General features: G+C 44.2%; 2 protein-coding genes across 2 annotated transcripts; one reads left to right on the top strand and one right to left on the bottom strand.

Annotated features, from left to right (window-relative positions):
• The first annotated feature begins 2,511 nt into the window (after positions 1-2,511).
• LOC131938631 (uncharacterized) lies at positions 2,512-5,115 on the top strand. The gene is made up of 2 exons (XM_059296737.1): positions 2,512-2,520; positions 3,199-5,115. Exons 1-2 carry the CDS (start codon positions 2,512-2,514, stop codon positions 5,113-5,115), a joined length of 1,926 nt encoding a protein of 641 aa, XP_059152720.1.
• A 1,630-nt stretch (positions 5,116-6,745) lies between these two features.
• Positions 6,746-24,296, bottom strand: LOC131938630 (putative membrane protein DDB_G0293934). The gene is made up of 4 exons (XM_059296736.1): positions 24,118-24,296; positions 23,648-23,761; positions 7,301-7,690; positions 6,746-7,202 (listed from the first exon to the last, which is right to left on the bottom strand). Exons 1-4 carry the CDS (start codon positions 24,294-24,296, stop codon positions 6,746-6,748), a joined length of 1,140 nt encoding a protein of 379 aa, XP_059152719.1.
• Positions 24,297-25,666: the final 1,370 nt, after the last annotated feature.

The raw sequence follows: 25,666 nt of genomic DNA, 5'->3' as shown, positions 1-25,666 counted from the left end.
CTCACCCTCCCCACTTTATTTAACCCCCGCCCCCCCCCCCCCTCCTCTAAACGTTTAGCGTCTTGTGAGGACAAACGACAGCCTCGCTCTGAAACAATAGGTTGTGTCCCCTAGTCCTAACTCAGCTAAGTGGAATAACTCTTGCTAGCTTTGGTTGACCCAATTTACCACCCCACCCTCCCCTGGCCCCTATATTCTAACAACACCCCCCCCCCCCCCCCAGCGCCCGGGGAACTCGACAGATGGCCGATACGGTATTTGACTGGAATCGCCTTTACACCCAGGCACGCGCTTGGTAGAACACAGTCAGCTCAGCGGTGATAACAGTCAATGCTTGACTCGGCCCTGGATAGACTCGGCTCTGGGTAGACTCGGCTCTGGGTAGCACCGACTCTACCCAGACTTGGCTCTGGGTAGCCTTGGCTCTGGGTAGACCCGGCTCTGGGTAGCTTTGGCTCTGGGTAGCTTTGGCTCTGGGTAGACTCGGCTCTGGGTAGCTTTGGCTCTGGGTAGACTCGGCTCTGGGTAGACTCGGCTTTGGGTAGCCTCGGCTCTGGGTAGCTTTGGCTCTGGGTAGACTCGGCTCTGGGTAGACTTGGTTCTGGGTAGCCTCGGCTCTGGGTAGAATCGGCTCTGGGTAGACTCGGCTCTGGATAGACTCGTCTCTGTGTAGACTCGGCTCTGGGTAGTACCGACTTTACCCAGACTTGGCTCTGGGTAGCTTTGGCTCTGTGTAGACTCGGCTCTGGGTAGACTCGGCTCTGTGTAGACTCGGCTCTGGGTAGCTTTGGCTCTGTGTAGACTCGGCTCTGGGTAGACTCGGCTCTGTGTAGACTCGGCTCTGGGCAGCCTCAGGGTAGACTCGGCTCTGGGTAGCTTTGGCTCTGGGTAGACTCGGCTCTGTGTAGACTCGGCTCTGGGTAGACTCGGCTCTGTGTAGAGTGTGCTCTAAGAGGTATATTATTGTGTGTGCGTGTGTGTGCGTGAATTGTAGATGTAAGAAAAACATTGGGACCTGAAGATAAACATTGAGAAATCAGAAGCCCGTCTCAAGATGCCGAGCTTTTGTTGAGGGTCACGTTATGCCTGGTCACATGACTGTGAGTCACGCTTGGTAGCACGTGCAACTATTTACATGTTCCATTGGGGGGGGAGGGGGGCATTCGATTAATGAAGAATATAAAAGACAAACATATCACGCGATTTGATGTTTTAATTTTTTTTTGTCTGGAGGCTGTACTGTGGGTCTTTGGCTGGGAAAGCTACGATTTCTGAACCCGTAGATGTAACCCCCCCCCCCCCCCCCCGCCCCCTGAACCCATACATATAACCCCCCCCCCCCCTGAACCCATAGATGTAAACCCCGCCCCCCCCCCCGCCCCCTGAACCCATAGATGTTCCCCCCCCCCGACCCCATAGATGTAACCCCCCCCCCCTTCCCATCCCAAACTTGAAGACACGAAAGACATCAAGAGTTTTTTATTCTATGTAGTGGGGGCCCAAAGTAGAGTAACATAAAAATCAGATTATTCAAAATGGTGGGGCCCATAGCTGTCTGGCATTAAGATCGAACAATTCTATGTAGTGGGGGCCCATAACTGAATGACATTATTATCCACGTAAGCTACGTGTTGTGTAAGGGGAGGGGTGGGGGGGGGGGCTATAACTTACTGACATCAACTTCCGCTGACGCTAGTCGATGGGAGCCAAAACCTCGTATATTACTTGTTGCCATAGAAACGGCATACTCTCCTACCAGAATAGCTTTTTTGTTAGCTTGTCATTTTATTTACGAGATTATCATTTACTGCGATAGTTTGGGGGTGACTGGAGAGCGTCGCTCTATCACTGCTACATGCTGGGTGGACATGCGCAACGCACATGCGCAGTTGCCAACTTCTTTCCGCACGAGAAGAATTGTTGTTCCAAATTTTTTTTTGTTTACATAAAACTATGCGCATTCATTAATTTATGATAGAAAATTTACATATATTTATTGAAATAATTATTTTTGTTCCCTATCTCTAACTTAAGCGGGTTTAACTCGAGAATAAAAATAGCACAAGTAAATTCATAGAACCGATTTTTGTATGACCTGATTACAATATCTGGAATAATGGCCTGATTGTGGATTCGATTCTCGCAGTAATCGTATCTGGACTGTGATGCTAGGGGTGGGTATTTATGACCGCTCACCCGGGCACTGCGGCGGGGCTGACATACACGTGCGACCGATAGCTTTGTTGACCTTTGGTCTACGTGGTAGGTTTGAGACCACGGCTACCGAACAAAAATCGATACATGAAGTATAGTAATCGATACCCAGAAAATAAAAATCGATTCGAACAAAATAATAATCAATTAACGGGAATTAAGATTGTGGTTGAATATGCTAACTATGTAGCTTCAAAATCTAAACTGTTGAGGTAAAATTAATTAAAAATTAATTGATAATTTGCCTACGTACCAAGAATATTATTTGACAACATATAAAGCAATTATGTGACTTTTATGGTACACGTATGTCGGCACACATACTATCATTATGTGATTACACATTAAGTAAATATGTAAACACATATGAAACTATTCACTAAAAGCTAAACGAACAATAGAAGCTACGTGTACAGTTATTATGGCCACATACACAGGACTCTGGGGGTAGGGGGCGGTTATATGTTTGTAAAAAGTTTGACAAAACAAGAGAAATAACTTCTCTCTTAAAACATTCTTCATTAACTCTTTTTGACCTCTGATTATTTTACTCAACAATCTACGCATAAGCCTGTGTCAACTAATGGTGCACGGCTGAGTATAGCTGAAATAATCTCAACAGCAAACACACCCTTTCATGTCACCACCTACCACATAGTCACCACTCACCCCCGAGTCACCAATTCCCAAAAGTCACCTCACGCTCCGTATACTCTATCAGTTTATTAAATCACCCCACTTCATCACCATGATATACTGCACACTCCCCCCTCCCCCAGCCCAACCTATATCTCATCCCCATCTTCCACTCACGCCATCACCCCCCCCCATTCAGCCGGGAGGATTACACTATACAGTAGAGCAGCGCCCCATGCCGTGCGGCACAGGCGCGGGTCTTTTGTTTCTGCCGCCCGTTATTAATATTAATGTAGTCACTTCAATCCCAGGCCGTGATTTCAAATCTATTTAGGTCTTTGATGCCAGTCAACGGGAGTTGTCGGAGCTGGGGGAAGACAGCAGGAGCTGGAGCAGACAGCAGGAGCTGGGGAAGACAGCAGGAGCTGGGGAAGACAGCAGGAGCTGGGGAAGACAGCAGGAGCTGGGGAAGACAGCAGGAGCTGGGGAAGACAGCAGGAGCTGGGGAAGACAGCAGGAGCTGGGGAAGACAGCAGGAGCTGGAGCAGACAGCAGGAGCTGGGGAAGACAGCAGGAGCTGGGGAAGACAGCAGGAGCTGGGGAAGACAGCAGGAGCTAGGGAAGACAGCAGGAGCTGGGGAAGACAGCAGGAGCTGGGGAAGACAGCAGGAGCTGGAGGAGCTGGGAAAGACAGCAGGAGCTGGGGAAGACAGCAGGAGCTGGGGAAGACAGCAGAAGTTGGGGAAGAGAACAGGAGCTGGGGAAGACAGCAGGAGCTGGGGAAGACAGCAGGAGCTGGGGAAGACAGCAGGAGCTGGGGAAGACAGTAGGAGCTGTCAGAGTTGGGGAAGACAGCAGGAGCTGGGGAAGACAGCAGGAGCTGGGGAAGACAGCAGGAGCTGGGGAAGACAGCAGGAGCTGGGGAAGACAGCAGGAGCTGGGGAAGACAGCAGGAGCTGGAGCAGACAGCAGGAGCTGGGGAAGACAGCAGGAGCTGGGGAAGACAGCAGGAGCTGGGGAAGACAGCAGGAGCTGGGGAAGACAGCAGGAGCTGGAGGAGCTGGGAAAGACAGCAGGAGCTGGGGAAGACAGCAGGAGCTGGGGAAGACAGTAGGAGCTGTCAGAGTTGGGGAAGACAGCAGGAGCTGGGGAAGACAGCAGGAGCTGGGGAAGACAGCAGGAGCTGGGGAAGACAGCAGGAGCTGGGGAAGACAGCAGGAGCTGGGGAAGACAGCGGGAGTTGGGGAAGACAGCAGGAGCTGGGGAAGACAGCAGGAGTTGGGGAAGCTGGAGGAGCTGGGGAAGACAGCAGGAGCTGGGGAAGACAGCAGGAGCTGGGGAAGAGAGCAGGAGTTGGGGAAGCTGGAGGAGCTGGGGAAGACAGCAGGAGCTGGGGAAGACAGCAGGAGCTGGGGAAGACAGCAGGAGCTGGAGCAGACAGCAGGAGCTGGGGAAGACAGCAGGAGCTGGGGAAGACAGCAGGAGCTGGGGAAGACAGCAGGAGCTGGGGAAGACAGCAGGAGCTGGAGGAGCTGGGAAAGACAGCAGGAGCTGGGGAAGACAGCAGGAGCTGGGGAAGACAGTAGGAGCTGTCAGAGTTGGGGAAGACAGCAGGAGCTGGGGAAGACAGCAGGAGCTGGGGAAGACAGCAGGAGCTGGGGAAGACAGCAGGAGCTGGGGAAGACAGCAGGAGCTGGGGAAGACAGCAGGAGCTGGGGAAGACAGCGGGAGTTGGGGAAGACAGCAGGAGCTGGGGAAGACAGCAGGAGTTGGGGAAGCTGGAGGAGCTGGGGAAGACAGCAGGAGCTGGGGAAGACAGCAGGAGCTGGGGAAGAGAGCAGGAGTTGGGGAAGCTGGAGGAGCTGGGGAAGACAGCAGGAGCTGGGGAAGACAGCAGGAGCTGGGGAAGACAGCAGGAGCTGGGGAAGACAGCAGGAGCTGGGGAAGACAACAGGAGCTGAGGCAGACAACAGGAGCTGGGGAAGACAGCAGGAGTTGGGGGAGACACCAGGAGCTGGGGAAGACAGCAGGAGCTGGGGAAGACAACAGGAGCTGAGGCAGACAACAGGAGCTGGGGAAGACAGCAGGAGTTGGGGGAGACACCAGGAGCTGGGGAAGACAGCAGGAGTTGGGGGAGACACCAGGAGCTGGGGAAGACATCAGGAGCTGGGGAAGACAGCAGGAGCTGGGGAAGACAGCAGGAGCTGGGGAAGACAGCAGGAGCTGGGGAAGACAGCAGGAGCTGGGGAAGACAGCAGGAGCTAGGGAAGACAGCAGGAGTTGGGGGAGACAGCAGGAGCTGGGGAAGGTGGGGAAGACACCAGGAGCTGGGGAAGACACCTGGAGCTGGGTGACCTGTCAGTGCTCAAGAAGACACCAGTAGCTGCTTGAAGTTTGATGTAAACAAAGGTCAAGGTGTTTGTATACCAGGCACGAATCTCTAGATAGAAAAGTAAAATTACAGTTTAGAAATCCCTGCTGTGGTATATGTTGTAGTTAAAAACAACGGTTTAAATTTTCATCAAGAATAACACATTCTCTTTGCAAAATGAACTTTGGAACTGTTCTAAAATACTTAAGTTACATCAACCAACAATGCTGTCGTTATTTCCATGTGTTAAATTGTCTAGCTTGTGTTTACTTATTGATGGGATGATTGAATGATTGGACTGATTGGTCCATTGCTTTCATTTACCTTTTATCTGCCGTGCGGTTCACTGAATGGATGGAGCTTCATGTCCACCTATTATCTATAATCAAATTATCTGGTGTTTTTCCTCTATCTAGGCGTTTGTAAGCCTTCAGTGGTGTGAAAGGGCTTTAGTACAAGCTTATATTGGGAAAAAAGGCTTTAGTACTAGCTTACACTGGTATAAAGGGCTTTAGTACTAGCTGACACGGGTAAAAGGGCTTTATTGGTAAAAGGGCTTTAATATAAGCTTACATTTGTAAAAAGGGCTTTAGTACTAGCTGACACGGGTAAAAGGGCTTTATTGGTAAAAGGGCTTTAATATAAGCTTACATTTGTAAAAAGGGCTTTAGTACTAGCTTACACTGGGAAAAAGGGCTTTATTGCTAGCTGACACGAGCAAAAAGGGCTATATTGGTAAAAGGGCTTTAATATAAGCTTACATTTTTAAAAAGGGCGTTGTTATAAGCTTACTCTGGTAGAAGGGGCTACATTGGTGTGTATGTGATACAAATTTGTTCCAAGAAACTTTTTATTCCATCCCTAAATAAAAACAAACCACTCCAACTTTTACAATCTTGACCAAAATAAACCTCCCCTGCTTCAGATAAAACTAGGCGACTCGAGGGTCTTGTTTCTTTATTTATACCCACCCTTCGCCCCACCCCCTTTTCTTGACCGACTATATATAGATAAAAACCATCCACCATTATTAAATAGTTTATATTGTTTTCGCTTGGCCCAGGGAGAATTAGTGGAAAAGTCCCTGGGATTTTTGCCCGACTTAATTGCCCGGACAAAGCAAGCGGCAAGATGAAAGAGATACTCAGAGGCGTCTTTTATAGGAGATGTGGGCGAATATAGAGGCACTGCGATACCAGTCTCGCGATACCGGTGTGGCGATACCTGAAAGCCAATCTTTGATTCTGTAATAAAATCTGGAGCGGTCTAAAAACGCGATACTACATGGATCGATACATATGTTGCAATCAATATGTAATCGATGTTAGGTTACTGGTACCCTATTCAGTCGAGGGTTTTAATATAACCAAAAATGTTTGCTCGTGGGTCTGGTGGCAGCTTTGTTTTGTTGACATGGGTGGTGTCACTGTTGACATGGATGGTGTCACAACATGGGTGGTGTCACTGTTGACATGGGTGGTGTCACTGTTGACATAGGTGGTAACACTGTTGACATGGATGGTGTCACAACATGGGTGGTGTCACAACATGGGAGGTGTCACTGTTGACATGGATGGTGTCACTGTTGACATGGATGGTGTCACTGTTGACATGGATGGTGTCACTGTTGACATGGGTGGTGTCACTGTTGACATGGGTGGTGTCACTGTTGACATGGGTGGTATCACTGTTGACATGGAAGGTGTCACTGTTGACATGGGTGGTGTCACTGTTGACATGGGTGGTATCACTGTTGACATGGATGGTGTCACTGTTGACATGGATGGTGTCACTGTTGACATGGATGGTGTCACTGTTGACATGGGTGGTGTCACTGTTGACATGGGTGGTATCACTGTTGACATGGGTGGTGTCACTGTTGACATGGGTGGTGTCACTGTTGACATGGGTGGTGTCACTGTTGACATGGGTGGTGTCACTGTAGACATGGATGGTGTCACTGTTGACATGGATGGTGTCACTGTTGACATCGATGGTGTCACAACATGGGTGGTGTCACAACATGGGTGGTGTCACTGTTGACATGAATGGTGTCACTGTTGACATGGGTGGTGTCACAACATGGGTGGTGTCACAACATGGGAGGTGTCACTGTTGACATGAATGGTGTCACTTTTGACATGGGTGGTGTCACTGTTGACATGGGTGTTGTCACTGTTGACATGGATGGTGTCACTGTTGACATGGATGGTGTCACTGTTGACATGAATGGTGTCACTGTTGACATGGGTGTTGTCACTGTTGACATGGATGGTGTCACTGTTGACATGAATGGTGTCACTGTTGACATGGGTGGTGTCACTGTTGACATGGATGGTGTCACTGTTGACATGGATGGTGTCACTGTTGACATGGGTGTTGTCACTGTTGACATGGGTGGTGTCACTGTTGACATGGATGGTGTCACTGTTGACATGGATGGTGTCATTGTTGACATGGATGGTGTCACTGTTGACATGGATGGTGTCATTGTTGACATGGGTGGTGTCACAACATGGGTGGTGTCACTGTTGACATGGATGGTGTCACTGTTGACATGGATGGTGTCACTGTTGACATGGATGGTGACAACATACCCATACCGCATGGGCCCTCACTACATCATCACCATGCCCATTATAGCGAGTGTGAGCAGGGTCGTGTGTCCACCACGGGCCGACTGTTGATCCCCTCCCTCCCTCCACTGACCCCCTCCCTCCCTCCACTGCCCCCTCCCTCCCCATTGATCCCCGTGTACCGCTGATCACAATGGACCAGTACCATCACAAATCAGTGCTGTGTTGTGCGGACGTACAGGGAGTCTTGTCTTAATTACCTAGCGCACTCATGGTGTACGCGTGTGGACCAACGTTACGTGAGTATGTGTGTCTGTGTGTCTGTGTGTTGACCAACAATACATGAGTATGTGTGTGTGTGTGTGTGTTACGTGAGTATGTGTGTCTGTGTGTGTGTGTGTGTGTGTGGACCAACGTTACGTGAGTATGTGTGTCTGTGTGTGTGTGTTGACCAACAATACATGAGTATGTGTGTGTGTGTGTGTGTGTTACGTGAGTATGTGTGTCTGTGTGTGTGTGTGTGTGTGGACCAACGTTACGTGAGTATGTGTGACTGTGTGTGTGTGTGTGTTGACCAACAATACGTGAGTATGTGTGTCTGTGTGTGTGTGTGTGTGTGTGTGTGGACCAACGTTACGTGAGTATGTGTGTCTGTATGTGTGTGTGTGTGTGTGGACCAACGTTACGTGAGTATGTGTGACTGTGTGTGTGTGTGTGTTGACCAACAATACGTGAGTATGTGTGTCTGTGTGTGTGTGTGTGTGTGTGTGTGTGGACCAACGTTACGTGAGTATGTGTGACTGTGTGTGTGTGTGTTGACCAACAATACGTGAGTATGTGTGTCTGTGTGTGTGTGTGTGTGTGTCTGTGTCTGTGTGTTGACCAACGTTACGTGAGTATGTGTGTCTGTGTGTGTGTGTGTTGACCAACGTTACGTGAGTATGTGTGTGTGTGTGTCTGTGTGTTGACCAACGTTACGTGAGTATGTGTGTCTGTGTGTGTGTATGTGTGTGTCTGTGTGTTGACCAACGTTACGTGAGTATGTGTGTCTGTGTGTGTGTCTGTGTGTGTGTGTGTTGACCAACGTTACGTGAGTGTGTCTGCGTTAGTTACTTCTTCATTTAACTGTGCTTTAGCTCTGGTTTATTTCTGTTTTATTTTGTTTTAATTTATATTTTTACCGTAATTTTCTTGCTACTATATCTCTCACCGATGTGAGAAAACTTCTAAACCAACAATTAGTAGGACGACTACAAATCAGAACCCAGGTCAACACGACATTTGCTGTGATTATTTCTTTCGTTACTTTTTAGGAAAACTTTTTCAAATGCCAATTTCATTTTAAAAATTAAAAATAAAAATAAAACACCGAAAAGCTATCGATTTCAACTAAAACAAATTGATTAAATTACCCAGAGAAAGTTCCTACGCCTACCAAGTAATATTTCATTACAACTATTAGACTTTGAAAGGTAAAATTTATTTTCACATAAATTTTTTTTCGTTTATTTAAATTCCGGTTGTAATTTTTTTTTTAAATTTCGACAGCGCGTTAATTTTAAAAGCTCTCGTTTCAAGGTCATTTATCTGATAATTAGAACGAGATAAAGAAGGAACGTGTTGGTAAAAATTTGATTAGAAGCAAATGTAGTTTTATGTGTGTAAGGCGTGCCCAGCGCTGGCCTTCGCCGTTTAGCTGGGGGGTGGGGGTGGGGAGGGGGTGGGATTAGGGGGCGCGTTGGGTGTTAGGGCGCTGACGTATGACGTCATGGCAGAAATTAAAAACGTGAATTTTAAAACAAAAATCGGGGAAACGAAAAGAATATTTGAGTGGAGGAGAAGGGTCAGGCTGACATTTTGACCCGTACCACAGTTGACCCGTACCACGGGTGACCCGTGTAAATAGAAACCCGTACCATGAATGACCCATGGTTTTGATTTTTAATTTTAATTAAAAAACCGCACCATGTGACCCGGATTTAGTTTCTACAGTCATGCTTTGAAAAGACAAAAACATTTCTTAGCACGGGAAGTTTTGTAGACGATTTTCTCAAAAAATCTTCCGTAGGCCGTTAAAATATTCGGAAGGTTAAGACACCATTTCAGTCTTTTACAGAAACAATTAAACTCAATAAAATAGAATATTCAATTAATAATTGAATAAAACTCGGGAAATATTCGAATACCATTTTAAAATAAAAATCTCAATACTGTGGGGTTAGAGTTGAGAATACCCAAGGACTCGACGGTATCCGTTCTTATAACTTCACAATAAGTCCGGCAAACAAAGTTCTATTTTGTCTAACTTTACATTAAGTCCATCTAACAAAGTTATAGTTTGTCTAACTTTACATTCAGTCCATCTAACAAAGTTATAGTTTGTCTAACTTTACATTCAGTCCATCTAACAAAGTTATAGTTTGTCTAACTTTACATTCAGTCCATCTAACAAAGTTATAGTTTGTCTAACTTTACATTCAGTCCATCTAACAAAGTTATAGTTTGTCTAACTTTACATTAAGTCCAGCTAACAAAGTTATAGTTTGTCTAACTTTACATTAAGTCCAGCTAACAAAGTTATGGTTTGTCTAACTTTACATTAAGTCCAGCTAACAAAGTTATGGTTTGTCTAACTTTACATTCAGTCCAGCTAACAAAGTTATGGTTTGTCTAACTTGACATTCAGTCCAGCTAACAAAGTTATGGTTTGTCTAACTTTACATTAAGTCCATCTAACAAAGTTATGGTTTGTCTAACTTTAGACTAAAGCTGGTGGGATCAGCGAACACAAATGTCTACCAACAATTAGGATTGTATGATTGTTTAACCAACAATTAGGATTGTATGATTGTTTAATCAACGATTGTATGATTGTTTAGTTTCTCTTGTAGTCAACCTCTGGAGTTGATTGTCTGGTGGTCAGTTAAATACTGACCTTCTGTTTATACTAGCTACACTCGGGGTAGAGGGTAAAATACTGACATTTGATGTCAACACTAGCTACATCTGAGGTAGGATGTAAAATAATGACATTTGATGTCAACACTAACTACATCTGAGGTAGCCTGTAAAATACTGACATTTGATGATACAGTTGGGAGTGGCCATAAAAGTTTGACCATTATCTCTTCAAGTAATGACGTCACAATATACACACAACTGGACGACACCACGTGACCTAAACAACACACACTGCTGTTATCTTCAATATAAATTTGATGCACCCGGCTCTGATTATTTGCGACACCCCCCCCCAAATCCTACCCCGCCCCCGCCCCAATCCTACATCGCCCCCCCTTTATCACCTGCAGACCCCCCCCCCCCCCCCCCCCCCCGCCCCCACGTTTACAACCAGAGGCAGGTTCCCGTAAGATCCATTATTCACTGGCCTAACAAACCATTTTTCTCGAGGATCGATACACAACAATACATACGTTTTTAATTACCTCCGCCTTTAATGACGTTTAATGATGATATTTTTGGGCGTGTGTGTGTGTGTGTTCGATGAGTTTACATCGAGATTGTATCAAGTTTACATCGATATTGTATCAAGTTTACATTGTGATTGTATGAAGTGTACATCGAGATTGTATCAAATTAACATCAAGATTGTATCAATTTTAAATCGAGATTGTATCAAGTTTACATCAAAATGAATTAATTTACATCAAGATTTTTTTTGACTTTCCATCGAGATTGTATCAAGTTTACATCGAGATTACATCGTTTTCACATACACTGCAAGTTCATCCATGTTATAATTGAGATATCCATTGAATTTTTTACAATAATTACAGTAATTTAATACTTAATGTATACCAAATTTTACATCACGTTATATATATATATATATATATATATATATATATATATATATATATATATATATATATATATATATATATATATATATATATATACCTTTGAGAATGTATTAATGACGTACTTACGTAGAGGAAATGTTAAGTTAGTTGAAGGCCATCTACAGTTTCCGAAAAAAAAATGAAAGTCTTGTTCTAGCAAGGTACTGGTCCATATTGGACCGTTATTTACTTCCTAAGTTTGGTGTAAATAATTCAACGTGACACAAGACTGGCTGCTGTATGTCACGTTTGTGTCACGTGTGTGTCACGATTTTTGTAGGCATGTTGTAGAAAAAAATGTTTCTAGTAAAGCTGTTGTCGCCTTGTCTTGTCAATGTGATGGCGTCACGGCCGTCATTTCCCCCTTGTAAGAGAGGATGTTTTTAAGTGAGAGAAAACATGAGATGATGTTGATTTCAGCCTCGCCAACCTTAGGCAGCGCTAGGCTCAAGGCTAGAGCCAGGCCCAAGGTCAGCCTGACAAGGTGACTCAGTCACGATTAATGAGATTCAAATGCGGATAATCACAAGAGGGGAGGGGTGGCTAGTGGTGTCCACGCCGAGGGTTGGGAGCAGGGTGGGGGGATGAGCAGAAGTTAAACACAAGAAATTATGCGTGTGTCGTGTGAACAGTAGTTGAAGAGGAGCATGTTTGTATCGAGTTATCTCCCCCCACAGTCTTGGTACTTTTGTTTAGTAAAATAGTGCAGGTTCAAAGTATTTTTTCATAGGCCTTTATATATAGGCTTATATATACATACATACATACATATACACACACACACACATATATATATATATATATATATATATATATATATATATATATATATATATATATATATATCAACCGGCTACTTTAGCCAGCTCCAAAACTGGCTACTTTAGCCTCTATGTAAGCGTACAACCCCCTGATGGATAGACCCCCGGCACGAGACCCCCAAGCTCGGCTGCCTGGTCCGTTAGGTGGAACCAATGCCATTGATTTTGTCCTTAGTTTATTAGACAAGTGCGACCAGAATCGACTACCGTACCACCCCACCCCCTAACATTGTCCCCCAACTACACAAGGGACGCCACTCGGTTAGGATGGTTTATACGTTGAGCGGATATCGCCCCTTAAACCCCCACTCCCCCCTCCCTCCCCACCCACATTGCACGTTTTTTTAAAGCTTTTTTTCCTCCTTTGACGAGCGGTTGTGATTTAACTTAAAGCACACGCCCGTTGGTTGAACCCAACTCATCATTGTAAAACAGGTGCGCGCACAATAGCGCTCACGTTCAATCCGGTCCTATCGCGCACGTGCCGCTCCAGGTACTCACCCAGATTTGTCAGCACTTTTTGATTGTTTAATCATCAGCAGGCCTTGGAGTTATCAGACCTTGAAACAAACGACCCCCAACTCTACAACTTTTTGATTGTTTAATCATCAGCAGGCCTTGGAGTTATCAGACCTTGAAACAAACGACCCCCAACTCTACAACTTTTTGATTGTTTAATCATCAGCAGGCCTTGGAGTTATCAGACCTTGAAACAAACGACCCCCAACTCTACAACTTTTTGATTGTTTAATCATCAGCAGGCCTTGGAGTTATCAGACCTTGAAACAAACGACCCCCAACTCCACAATAGACCCCGGGATCAGCCATCCTTACCTGGGATTAAAACCCCTGCTGGCAATTGTTGCGTTGGTACATTTTATTTTTATGTTTTTGAATGCTTTTGTAGGCAGGTTTTTAAAAACCTTTTTTGTGTGAAAATAAAAAGGTTGCCCCCCCCCCCCAAGAGACCAGTTACCTTTAACAACCACCCAGGTGAATTCAAATTCATTTAACTGACAACCACACATGTGTTATAGACGGGTTGAGTAAACTTCAAGGTAGGGTTGACGACAGGGTGGGTGGGGTGGGGGTGGGGAGAGACTAAGTCAACGAGTAGGATTAAAGAGGCTGTCCTTACATAATCAGCTTGTTGGAGTTCTATTCTAATTTGTAGTATACTTTACTGAGAGAAAACTCGCTACAAATTTAATTCTACTAGCATACTTTACTGTAGTAAAACTAACTTCCTCGACTTCGTGTTTTATTTCATTAAAAATGTATCAAAGTAATTTTTTTTTCAGAAAAAGTTGACGATTTTAATCTGTTAGTCCACTCAAAGAACTTTCAGAAACTTCAGAAATTTTCCCAGATTCACTCCAATCTTCCCTTGTTGACTTGTGGCGCGCTTTGTTTTCAATTATATTTCATAGTCTGGTCAGTCAAATGGTCAGTCAGACGGTCAGTCAGATGGTCAGTCAGATGGTCAGTCAAATGGTCAGTCAGATGATCAGTCAGATGGTCAGTCAGATGGTCAGTCAGATGGTCAGTCAGCTAATCAGTCAGATGGTCAGTCAGATGGTCAGTCAGACTAGATGCTGTTTCGCTGATCAGGTTAAAGAATGTTCTGTTGCCAGAGCCGGGTTGAGTTGGATGAGGATGTGTAGAGCGGGGGGTGGTGAGTTTTGCTGAAATAGCCGGTGTCCCGGGACTATGATCTCCCTTGTCTGTAAACACCTCGTTAGTTGTAACTGCAATCAAAATGTGTGGGTCTAAAATTTGGGGACACTGGTTGTACCCCTGCCGGTACCCACCCCAAACCAACCCCACACCCCCACCCCACACCCAATATTCCCTCTATGGCTAGTGTATTTTGTGTGCGCGGTGTTTTAAAAGTCTTATACAAGGCTATACATTTTTCACAAAAGGACTGCGCGGCAAGTTCAAAACTAGTGCGCGGCCGCGCAACCGCGCAGCTTAGAGGGAACACTGCCCACACGCCCAATGGTAGAGGTAGGTGGGTGACCTCATCTGGCCCATCCACCACTTGCTGGTTTATAAATGACCAAGTCAACGAGGTCTTACAGTAAAGTGAATGGAGTTTTTTCTTAACGTGGACTAGTTCTCGTTCCAATGTATATTGGGCAGAGTTTGGATTCGATCCGGGTCATTGTGGACCTCTGACATAGAGAAGCTGGACCAACAGATTGTAAACATGCCATCATTAGCAGACGACATCTCTTTGTCGACGGCTGTCCTCTATAGCGCTCTCGTTCTGACCGCGATTTTAGGCGGGAAATTGTGTAACGCGCCTGCCACTGATTGATATCTAAGTGGACAATGTGACGTCACGACGTACAGGTGATTGACCACAATAGAGGAAGGTGTCGTGGACATACACAGGTAGGCGTGGGGATAAAAGCCAGCTGAGGGACGCCGTGGTCAGCCCGGGGGGAGCAGCCACACGCGGTACACAAGGACTTACGTCTGACCATTGTCCAGCTGTCCCCTCGCCCCACGTAACCGGGCCGTGTGCGTGACGTCAGCGACTAATGGCCGGCAATGATTGACAAAAGATCGCAGTCAGTCTGATCGGCAGCGGGGCGGAAGTGTAATGAGGGTTGGGGGGGGGGGGATCAGTTCATAACAATTGTTTCATGGTCGCCGACCTGTCAACTTAAAATATACAGGTGAGTGTGTATGTGGGGGGGGGGGGGGGGGCGCTTACGGAGGGGGGGGGGGCGGGTCTTACGGAGTTGGAGGAGAGAGGGCTTATAAACAAAAATAAAGCATATAGCTGATAACAGAAAGAGTGTCTATAATTTAACCACAGGGTAGTGGGGGGGGGGGGGGAAGAGAAAGGGGGTTGTACCTTTGACTAACCGTAATGACACATTATCTTATCAGCTAGCGTTTTACATTGTAGTGGGGGTGTAAGGGAGGTGTGACGGGGGTGGGGGTGGTGGCGTCGTCTGCCACCAATCAAAGCAGTCACCTACGTTGTACCAAAATCTAGAATATTATTTTATCTTCCTGCTAAATATCAATATAATACCAAGTCGACGGGTCCAGGTCGAGTTTCACCTGTCATTCGGCTGTTCCAGAATTCACCTGAGTTCCAGAGTTTTGTCTAGGTGAGTGTTGCAGGTGTTTGTTTACATGTACGTGTCCTATAAACACTTTCTTGGTCCGTAAACAAAACACTTATATATAAATTATATTCGAATATAAATCGTGTTTTCAAAACTAATAATCTTTAAATCTAGATGATATAAACTGTTAACTTATAAATCTAATGAGCTATATAAATCGTTACTCTATAAACTGAGTGTGATATAAAGTATTAAATAATCAAGAATGTGGAAACTTTGTGGGGTTGCTATATGTGTGTAGTTGATATATGTGTGGGGTTGCTGTATGTGTGGGGTTGCTGTATGTGTGGGGTTGATGTATGTGTGGGGTTGCTGTATGTGTGGGGTTGCTGTATGTGTGTAGTTGATGTATGTGTGGGGTTGCTGTATGTGTGGGGTTGCTGTATATGTGTAGTTGATGTATGTGTGGGGTTGCTGTGCCTCTAACCACAGACAGATAGATAAAATTAATTTCATTTTGTTTTCAAATTCATGCTAACCCTAACCTAGACAAGACTAAACTAAAATCCTAACGTAGACAGGACTAAACTAAACTCCTAACGTGTGTAGCATCAGATGTGTTTTAGTCCAACCGTTGATCTCGTTAACAGTCGTTCTCATGCGTGTTGATGTGTTGAATATCACTCAACAAATGTCAACAAACCTGTGACGTCACACATAATTCAAGCATTTCTAAAATCTTTTCATAAAACTGTCCACTGTACTCTGTCCAAGCAGAACTAAACAACACAATCCTCCACCAATCTAAAACTGTCCAAGCAGAACTAAACAACACAAACCTCCACCAAACTTAAACTGTCCACTGTACTCTGTCCAAGCAGAACTAAACAACACAAACCTCCACCAATCTAAAACTGTCCACTGTACTCTGTCCAAACAGAACTAAACAACACAATCCTCCACCAATCTAAAACTGTCCAAGCAGAACTAAACAACACAAACCTCCACCAATCTAAAACTGTCCACTGTACTCTGTCCAAGCAGAACTAAACAACACAAAATTCCACCAATCTAAAACTGTCCACTGTACTCTGTCCAAGCAGAACTAAACAACACAATCCTCCACCAATCTAAAACTGTCCAAGCAGAACTAAACAACACAAACCTCCACCAACTTAAAACTGTCCACTGTACTCTGTCCAAGCAGAACTAAACAACACAAACCTCCACCAATCTAAAACTGTCCACTGTACTCTGTCCAAGCAGAACTAAACAACACAATCCTCCACCAATCTAAAACTGTACTCTGTCCAAGCAGAACTAAACAACACAATCCTCCACCAATCTAAAACTGTCCAAGCAGAACTAAACAACACAATCCTCCACCAATCTAAAACTGTCCACTGTACTCTGTCCAAGCAGAACTAAACAACACAATCCTCCACCAATCTAAAATGTCCACTATACTCTGTCCAAGCAGAACTAAACAACACAAACCTCCACCAATCTAAAACTGTCCACTCTACTCTGTCCAACCAAGCAGAACTAAACAACACAATCCTCCACCAATCTAAAACTGTCCACTGTACTCTGTCCAAACAGAACTAAACAACACAAACCTCCACCAATCTAAAACTGTCCACTGTACTCTGTCCAAGCAGAACTAAACAACACAAACCTCCACCAATCTAAAACTGTCCACTGTACTCTGTCCAAGCAGAACTAAACAACACAATCCTCCACCAATCTAAAACTGTCCACTGTACTCTGTCCAAGCAGAACTAAACAACACAATCCTCCACCAATCTAAAACTGTCCACTGTACTCTGTCCAAGCAGAACTAAACAACACAAACCTCCACCAATCTAAAACTGTCCACTGTACTCTGTCCAACCAAGCAGAACTAAACAACACAATCCTCCACCAATCTAAAACTGTCCACTGTACTCTGTCCAAGCAGAACTAAACAACACAAACCTCCACCAATCTAAAACTGTCCAAGCAGAACTAAACAACACAAACCTCCACCAATCTAAAACTTCCACTCTACTCTGTCCAACCAAGCAGAACTAAACAACACAATCCTCCACCAATCTAAAACTGTCCACTGTACACTGTCCAAGCAGAACTAAACAATACAAACCTCCACCAATCTAAAACTGTCCAAGCAGAACTAAACAACACAAACCTCCACCAATCTAAAACTGTCCAAGCAGAACTAAACAACACAAACCTCCACCAATCTAAAACTGTCCACTGTACTCTGTCCAAGCAGAACTAAACAACACAAACCTCCACCAATCTAAAACTGTCCACTGTACTCTGTCCAAGCAGAACTAAACAACACAAACCTCCACCAATCTAAAACTGTCCACTCTACTCTGTCCAAGCAGAACTAAACAACACAATCCTCCACCAATCTAAAACTGTCCACTGTACTCTGTCCAAGCAGAACTAAACAACACAAACCTCCACCAATCTAAAACTGTCCACTCTACTCTGTCCAAGCAGAACTAAACAACACAAACCTCCACCAATCTAAAACTGTCCACTCTACTCTGTCCAAGCAGAACTAAACAACACAATCCTCCACCAATCTAAAACTGTCCACTGTACTAGGTCCTGTCGGTAAAAAAATATGTGTACATCGATGACAGAAATTTGTTTTATTTATAATACAGCAACACACACACACGCGAAAATGTTTCGCCATAATGGACAGCGTAGTAGCTTAATACATTTAATACACAGAACTGATTTCCCCCGGGGGTCATGGGGAGGGTGGGTCTCTGCGCTTATTTATATCATGTGATGACCGAGGGGGGGGGATGCAGGCTCGAAGCCGCAGAAATAAAATGTAATAATATTTTTAATTTCATTGACGTCATATACCACGTGACGCTAAGTCTTGGAAAGACAGACAGACAAAAGGGCAGATCAGACTTAAGACGTGAGGAACGTCAGACGAGACATTTGCTTTGTCTGAAGAGACAACGGTCAATTCACCCAAAGACTAATGGATAATTGTGGAGTCGGTTTCTGACATTGTCTATGTGGATGGGGGGGGGTGTATTAGGCTCATGAAGCGGGTAAAACGGGATGGGGTGGAGGGGAGGTCAAATGAGGCCATTTAGTTATTTTAAAACGAGTTGTTATATCAAACTGATGACAAATCTAGCAACAAAATACAACACGACGAATAGACACACAGATGAACTTTTACTAATTATAATTAAATATTTAATGAATACTATCATTAACACGAGGTTTGTTGGGCCTACTACAGCTATTGTCAGTTCAAAGTTCAGGAAAGTTTGTTTGCTCACCCCCCCCCCTCTCCACACACACAAACACATAAATACACCCACACACACACGCTGTCTAGTAGAAACTCTCTGTAACCAGCACAGCATGGGTCAGTCTGATAGACAGCAGGACAGCAAGGGTCAGTTTGATAGAAGGACAGCACGTGTCAGTCTGATAGACGGTGCTACAAGCAAGAGTGTAGCTAGAACTGATCAATGGGGGTCAGGGGTCACAAATCTCCCCCGCCCGTCCCTCGGGAGTCCTCACATTAGTCCAGACGCTCCAGGGAGTACCCAGGTCCCAACCAAACACCCACAACAACCAACACCAACAACAGGCACAACAACCAAGCACCCACAACAGCCACAACAACAGCCACAACAACAAAACACACAACAGACACAACAACCAAACGCATCAACAACAGCCACAAAAACCAAACACACATAACAGGCACAACAACCAAACACCCACAAACAGCCACAACAACAGCCACAACAACCAAACACCACAAACAGCCGCAACAACCAAACAACAACCAAGTTGTCGTGTTGTCACCACGTGACGTATTGTCAAGTGTGACGTACATACAACGTGTGACGTATAGCTAATACGTCTTGTACAGTCACCGTTTGACGTACAGTCACTGTGTGACGTACATACAACGTGTGACGTATAACAAATGCGTCATGTACAGTCACCGTTTGACGTACAGTCACCGTGTGACGTCTAGTCGTCGTGTGACGTACTGTGACGTGTAGCCACCTTGTGACATCGAGTCCTACCAACTAAGCTCCAATCGCAGTGAGTTTATGCGTTCCCCCCTACTAAGTCCATCTAGCTAAGGGACACCACTCTAGCTATAAACTGGCTTTTTATTATGATAGTCTATTATCATGCCAGCCATTAAAGCTACATTGGACAAAGTAGATTATACCCCCCCCCCCCGACCCCCACTCCAATAGCGAGCGAGAATCGTCTCCGTGTGACACTCTTGCGTAAAAGAAATTATATTACTTCCGGTTTACTCAGCGCCATTGTGACTTGTATGTGGAGAGATAGAAATGTATTACAAAATGTCTGCCGTTCACCTACCTGGTTACCTATTACCTGTATTTGGGGTACCCCAGTAACGGGGTCTTCCATGGGACCAGGAGGTGTATTACATTGTGTAGGGGGTAGAGAGAAGTGTTATGGTCTGTGGGCGTCAGGAGTGTGGTCTGTGGCGTCAGGAGTGGTCTCTGGGAATCAAGAGTACATGTTATGTGCGAGTCTGTAATGGTTTCAGGGAGTCAGGAGTGCAATGGTCTCTGGGAGTCAGTAGTGCAATGGTCTCTGGGAGTCAGTAGTGCAATTGTCTCTGGGAGTCAGGAGTGCAATGGTCTCTGGGAGTCAGGAGTCTGTGGGAGTCAGCTGTGCAATGATTTGTTGGAGTCAGGAGTACATGGGTTTGTAGCACCGTCTATCAGACTGACCCGTGCTGTCCTTCTATCAAACTGACCCATGCTGTGCTGGTTACAGAGAGTTTGTGGGCGTCTGACTAAAAATATATCAAGTCAAATTATTGCCTAACTAAAAATATATTAAGTCAAATTATTGCCTAACTAAAAATATATCAAGTCAAGTTATTGCCTAACTAAAAATATATCAAGTCAAATTATTGCCTAACTAAAAATATATCAAGTCATTGCCTAACTAAAAATATATCAAGTCAAATCATTGCCTAACTAAAAATATATCAAGTCAAATTATTGCCTAACCAAAAATATATCAAGTCAAATTACTGCCTAACTAAAAATATATCAAGTCAAATTATTGCCTAACTAAAAATATATCAAGTCAAATTATTGCCTAACTAAAAATATATCAAGTCAAATTATTGCCTAACGACCACCTTAACAGTCCCCTTCTGCGTCTAGAGTTTCTAGAGTGGCGCCCCCCCCCCCCCCTACAGTCAAACCAAAGTAACAACAAACATTTTTAAAAATTGTGGATTGAGGAAAACAAATCCGACTGGTATATTCGGTTCTCAGTCCTCAACTGATCAGGCCACAGGGCGTTACTCTAACGGGCTCCGTCGTAAGGGGACTAAACAGTGGTAGTTGAGTGCAGCAGAGAGGGGGGGGTGTATTGATTTTCTCCTTCTTCTTTGTGCTGCCTGTAGCCGCCTCTCTCAAAGTTCCAGTAGTTGATAGTTTGCTTGAAAACACAGGCACTCTGACCGTGGGATGGGACACCGCCGTACTGGAGGTAAGTTGTACAGTAGTTGATAGTTTGCTTGAAAACACAGGCACTGTGACCGTGGGAGGTAAGTTGTTCATCAAAAGGTAGACTTTCTCATCCGTGGCAGGGAATTAAAGTCTAGGTCTAGTCTCTCATTTCATGAAAGTTACTCCATCGCTTTAAAGTACAGTTCTTATTGTTATAAAGTAAATATCTACTAATTATACAACAAATTATATTATTTATAGCTAAGTCTATTGTTTGTAGTTTAGGTCTATCGTATTATAATGAAGGTCTATTGTTTTATAGTAAAAAAATCTATTGTTATATAGTAAAGGTCTATTGTTTTATACTAAAAGTATATTGCTTTTTTGTAAAGGTCTATTTTTATTGTAAATATCTATAGATTTGTTCTAAAGTTCTTAAGTTTAAAGTGCAGGCATATTGTCAATTGCTTTCAATTACCCGACTTGACTTGACGATACAGATCTATTGTGCAAATGTTTGAAAGAACGGTTCTATCGTATAGGTGCAATAGTGCTCTACTATAGTTCTATCGGCTGAAATCACGAAGCAGAACTGGCCTGTTTTTGTCTAATGAAGGTTGCGTGTGAGAGAGTGGTTTGTTATGAAAATTGGCGGTACGTTGCCATAAATTCTGTTCTATTGCTCGGCTTTGATTGCCCAAATCTTGGACTGGTCCAACGCGGATCGAACAACTTTTTTCTCTATCTCTAACATACATACTACCAACATACAACTTTTTTCTCTATCTCTAACATACATACTACCAACATACAACTTTTTTCTCTATCTCTAACATACATACTACCAACATACAACTTTTCTTGCAATAGTTGGATGCTGTGCTGTTTACTTACTCGATTTATTTGAACAACTTTTCAAATGGTATACATACTTTTGAATACGGTATTTAGAAATAGTATACATACTTTTGAATACGATATTTTGAAATGGTATACATACTTTTTAATGCGGCATCTAGAAATGGAATATATATTTACAACATGGTATTTAGAAATGGTATACACACTTGAATTGAACACTGTATTTAAAAATGGTATACATACTCTTGAATACCGAAATTAAAAACGGTATACATAATTTTAAATACGGTTTTTAGAAATCGTTTACTTATTTTGAATTCTTGTATCTATAAATGGCATAAATACTTTTGAATATGGTAGCCTATCTAGAAAACCTTAATACCTTCGCTGCTGTTTTATACTGTGTTCTGCTACCTACAAACGATGATGTTTGGTGTTAGCCCAAATAAATGCACGCATGTAACATTACAGATGTATGAATAGGTGTGCTAGCCTACACAAGTATCACCTTGACAATTTTTTTTTAACCGCGTGTGAAAAGCCGCGCCATTAAAACGTAAAGGATTATAGAATTGAAGATTTACCAGAAGAAAGGATTCTGTGCAAGTCGAGTCAAAGACAGGCTAATACGGCAAACAAGCGCGACCCCAGCCACACATAAAACCGTTAAATAAACCTTTTCAAACGCTTTTCACTTTTTTTCCGGAAATCTAACCCCACCCTAGCTATGGTATAACCGGTTGGGTGTTTGTTGTATGAAAGGTGGGGGCCTATTTTGAGCGGGTGCTTCTTTGTTGTGTAAGTTTGGTCCGTAGTCCTAATATTATTCACGCGTTTATTTATATTTTAATATCCGCCATTACACTTTCCCTCACCCACCACTACACCATTCACCACTACACCATCCACCACTACACCATCCACCACTACACCATCCACCACTACACCATCCACCACTACACCATCCACCACTACACCATCCACCACTACACCATTCACCACCTACCACCACACCATCCACCACTGCACCCCCCCCCCCACACCACCCCTGCAGTAAGTAACGACAGCATCAATGTTATCGCAGTTTTGTCCTCTTCAAACGACCCTTTCGTGTCACTTTATCTCCGAGCTGCTCCTGTACACACTCCAGCCTGTACACATCTACGGGCGTCACGTGGTACGTGTGTCACAACAAACAGGCACCGCCACAAACTACGTGATACAACTCTCGTTATCTCTTTTGTTTTAGAACATCTCCCGACAGGTTTAGCGAGTGTTTAAACACACGTTTCTTTTCACTAGTAGGTCGTTGACGGGCTCACAAAATTAGGTGGGCCATGTCTTCTTGACCATATTTAAATGCCCATGTATTCCTGGCCATATTTAAATGCCCATGTCTTAGTTGCCATATTTAAATGCCCATCTTGAAATGTTTCTGTGGCCATACTACTATGAAAATTACTCTACACTCGTTTGAATTTGGGTCATAAATAAAGGGTAATTTTTTAATTTCTTAAACTTTTATCTTTTTTTTTTTGGGGGGGGGGGGGGGAGAAGAGAGTAAAAAATGAGACATTATGAAAAAAAATTAATAGATAAGTGAATATGATCCCATCCCAAATTACAAAGTAATGCCTGTATCGACCCTCCCACCCCCACCCCACCCTCCTCCTACCTGCCATTCCTCCACCTTGACTTACCTGGATGTACAAGCCACGTCAAGAATGGATTTCTTCTTGACAAAACTTGACGTTTTTCCAATCAGGTCAATGGGCAAGATTTGTTCAACCCCCATCAAGACTATCAAATGCAATCTGTTCAAATTAAAAGCTTAATTGCCAAGTCCTAATGAAACCTTAATTGGTCTTTTATTTGACCTTCAAGCTGTCAATATCCTACACTGCCTATCAATGTGCCAACCCATCGATATATCGGCGTCCAACTTGAAAAGGCTACAGTAAAAAAAAATGAGGAAGAAAAAAAAAACCGGAAATGCGGCCATGTTGTGTTTATTGTGATCACCGTGGCAGGGAGTTGGGGATATTATAGGTATATAAAGCCACACACACGCCAGGCTTTTATCAGAGAGTCGTTGTCGCCCCCCCCCCCCATCCCCCTGCCCCCCCCCCCACCCTCCCACAACACCGCACCACCCAGCCCCGCCACTTACAGTTCAAGATATTGTGTGTAAGGTCTGACTTGTGTACGTACGTTGACACTGCTGGTCGCTTGTTCATTCTGGTACTGGAGCGGGGATACGATAGGCTGGTCAACACTGACCACTGTAGCAGAACTTTGATGGTCGATGGTTGATACTGTAGCAGAACTTTGATGGTCGTCGGTCGACATTGTAGCAGAATTTTGATGGTCGACACTGTAGCAGAACTTTGATGGTCGTCGGTCGACATTGTAGCAGAATTTTGATGGTCGATGATCGATATTGTAGCAGAACTTTGATGGTCGATGGTTCTATGACCCTATAGAAAATAGTCGAACAATCTAGAACATTTGACCTGCAGATATCGTATCTACATTCGAATAACTTCAGTCACAGATCGTGTACGAGTTATGAGTTACGGCCCCTGGAGTTCTTGCCGTCTGGAAATATTCATGTCCGGGTTTCCGAGAAAACGAGACGCTAGGAGCGTGCGCAGTGGCCGAGAAATTTGTTATTTCCGGTCAACGTTTGAAATTCCCGGAGTCCAACGGACGTCGGTTCCGCACAGTTTAGTGAAATGTGATTGGTCAGCTCAACTGGTCAGTAGTTGTTGTTTTTTTTTTTAACGTTTCAAATTTTGTTAACAACATTGAGTCAAATGTAATTTGATTCTATTATCTTGATGCTAAAAGCTATATCAACACAAACGTTTTTGTAACCCCCCCCCCCCCCCCACCTTGTTACTGGAAGGTCAAAGAAATCCGTTACATGCACGAGTGAACGGGTGGCATGTGACGTCATCCTTTGCCCTACCACGTCAGGACACGCGCTATCACACATGCCACGGTAGACTTGTAACGGTTTCTAGACTTTTGTTAGCCTAACGGGTGATGACCTTGGGTCGAAACGTCCGTTAGATTTCATTTAAATCGTAATCGTACTTGCTAAAGACCCGTAACTCTAGGCACAAGTGACCTCGTGTTAACTTGTAGGTCAGGTGCCTGATGTTAACTTTTAGATCTATGACCTAATGTTAACTGTTGCACACATGACCTAATGTTCACTGTTGCACACATGACCTAATGTTAACTGCTGCATACATGACCTAATGTTAACTGTTGCACACATGACCTAATGTCAACTTCTACTCCCTGGACCTAACGTAAATCGTTACACACTGGACCCCAATGACACCCAAAATTGTTACATCCAGGACCTAATGTTAACTTTAGTAAGTAGAACGTACAAAAGACCTTATGAAATACACATGACCTAACTGTTGATCAAAGACCTAACGTCACATTTAGGAACTTACGCCACACTAAGGACCTAACTCCACACCAAGGACCTAATGCCACACCAAGGACCTAATGTCACACCAAGGACCTATTGCCACAACAGGGACCTAATGTCACACCAAGGACCTAATGTCACAACAGGGACCTATCGAATACGTGTTTACAACCGGCTTGTGTCCCCCGTTCTAAACTAGCACACGGGAATCAAAGGGCCGCTACCACTAAACAAAGTACACCGCCATGGGAGTTACGGTTATTGTTTG

The sequence above is a fragment of the Physella acuta genome, unplaced genomic scaffold (assembly GCF_028476545.2).
Source record: "Physella acuta isolate Inbredline_101_S28 unplaced genomic scaffold, ASM2847654v3 ptg000254l, whole genome shotgun sequence".
Taxonomy (NCBI): Eukaryota; Metazoa; Mollusca; class Gastropoda; family Physidae; genus Physella; species Physella acuta.
This window is presented reverse-complemented; position numbering and strand designations above follow the sequence as displayed.

Excerpts from the sequence above, each read along its gene's own strand:
- LOC131938630 (XM_059296736.1), bottom strand. The coding sequence starts at position 24,296 with ATGTCGACCGACGACCATCAAAGTTCTGCTACAGTATCAACCATCGAC. Across the intron at positions 7,691-23,647 it reads GACGTGGCTTGTACATCCAG|TGACACCATCCATGTCAACA; the intron begins GTAAGTCAAGGT and ends CCATGTCAACAG. Across the intron at positions 7,203-7,300 it reads GTTGTGACACCACCCATGTT|TGACACCATCCATGTCAACA; the intron begins GTGACACCACCC and ends CGATGTCAACAG.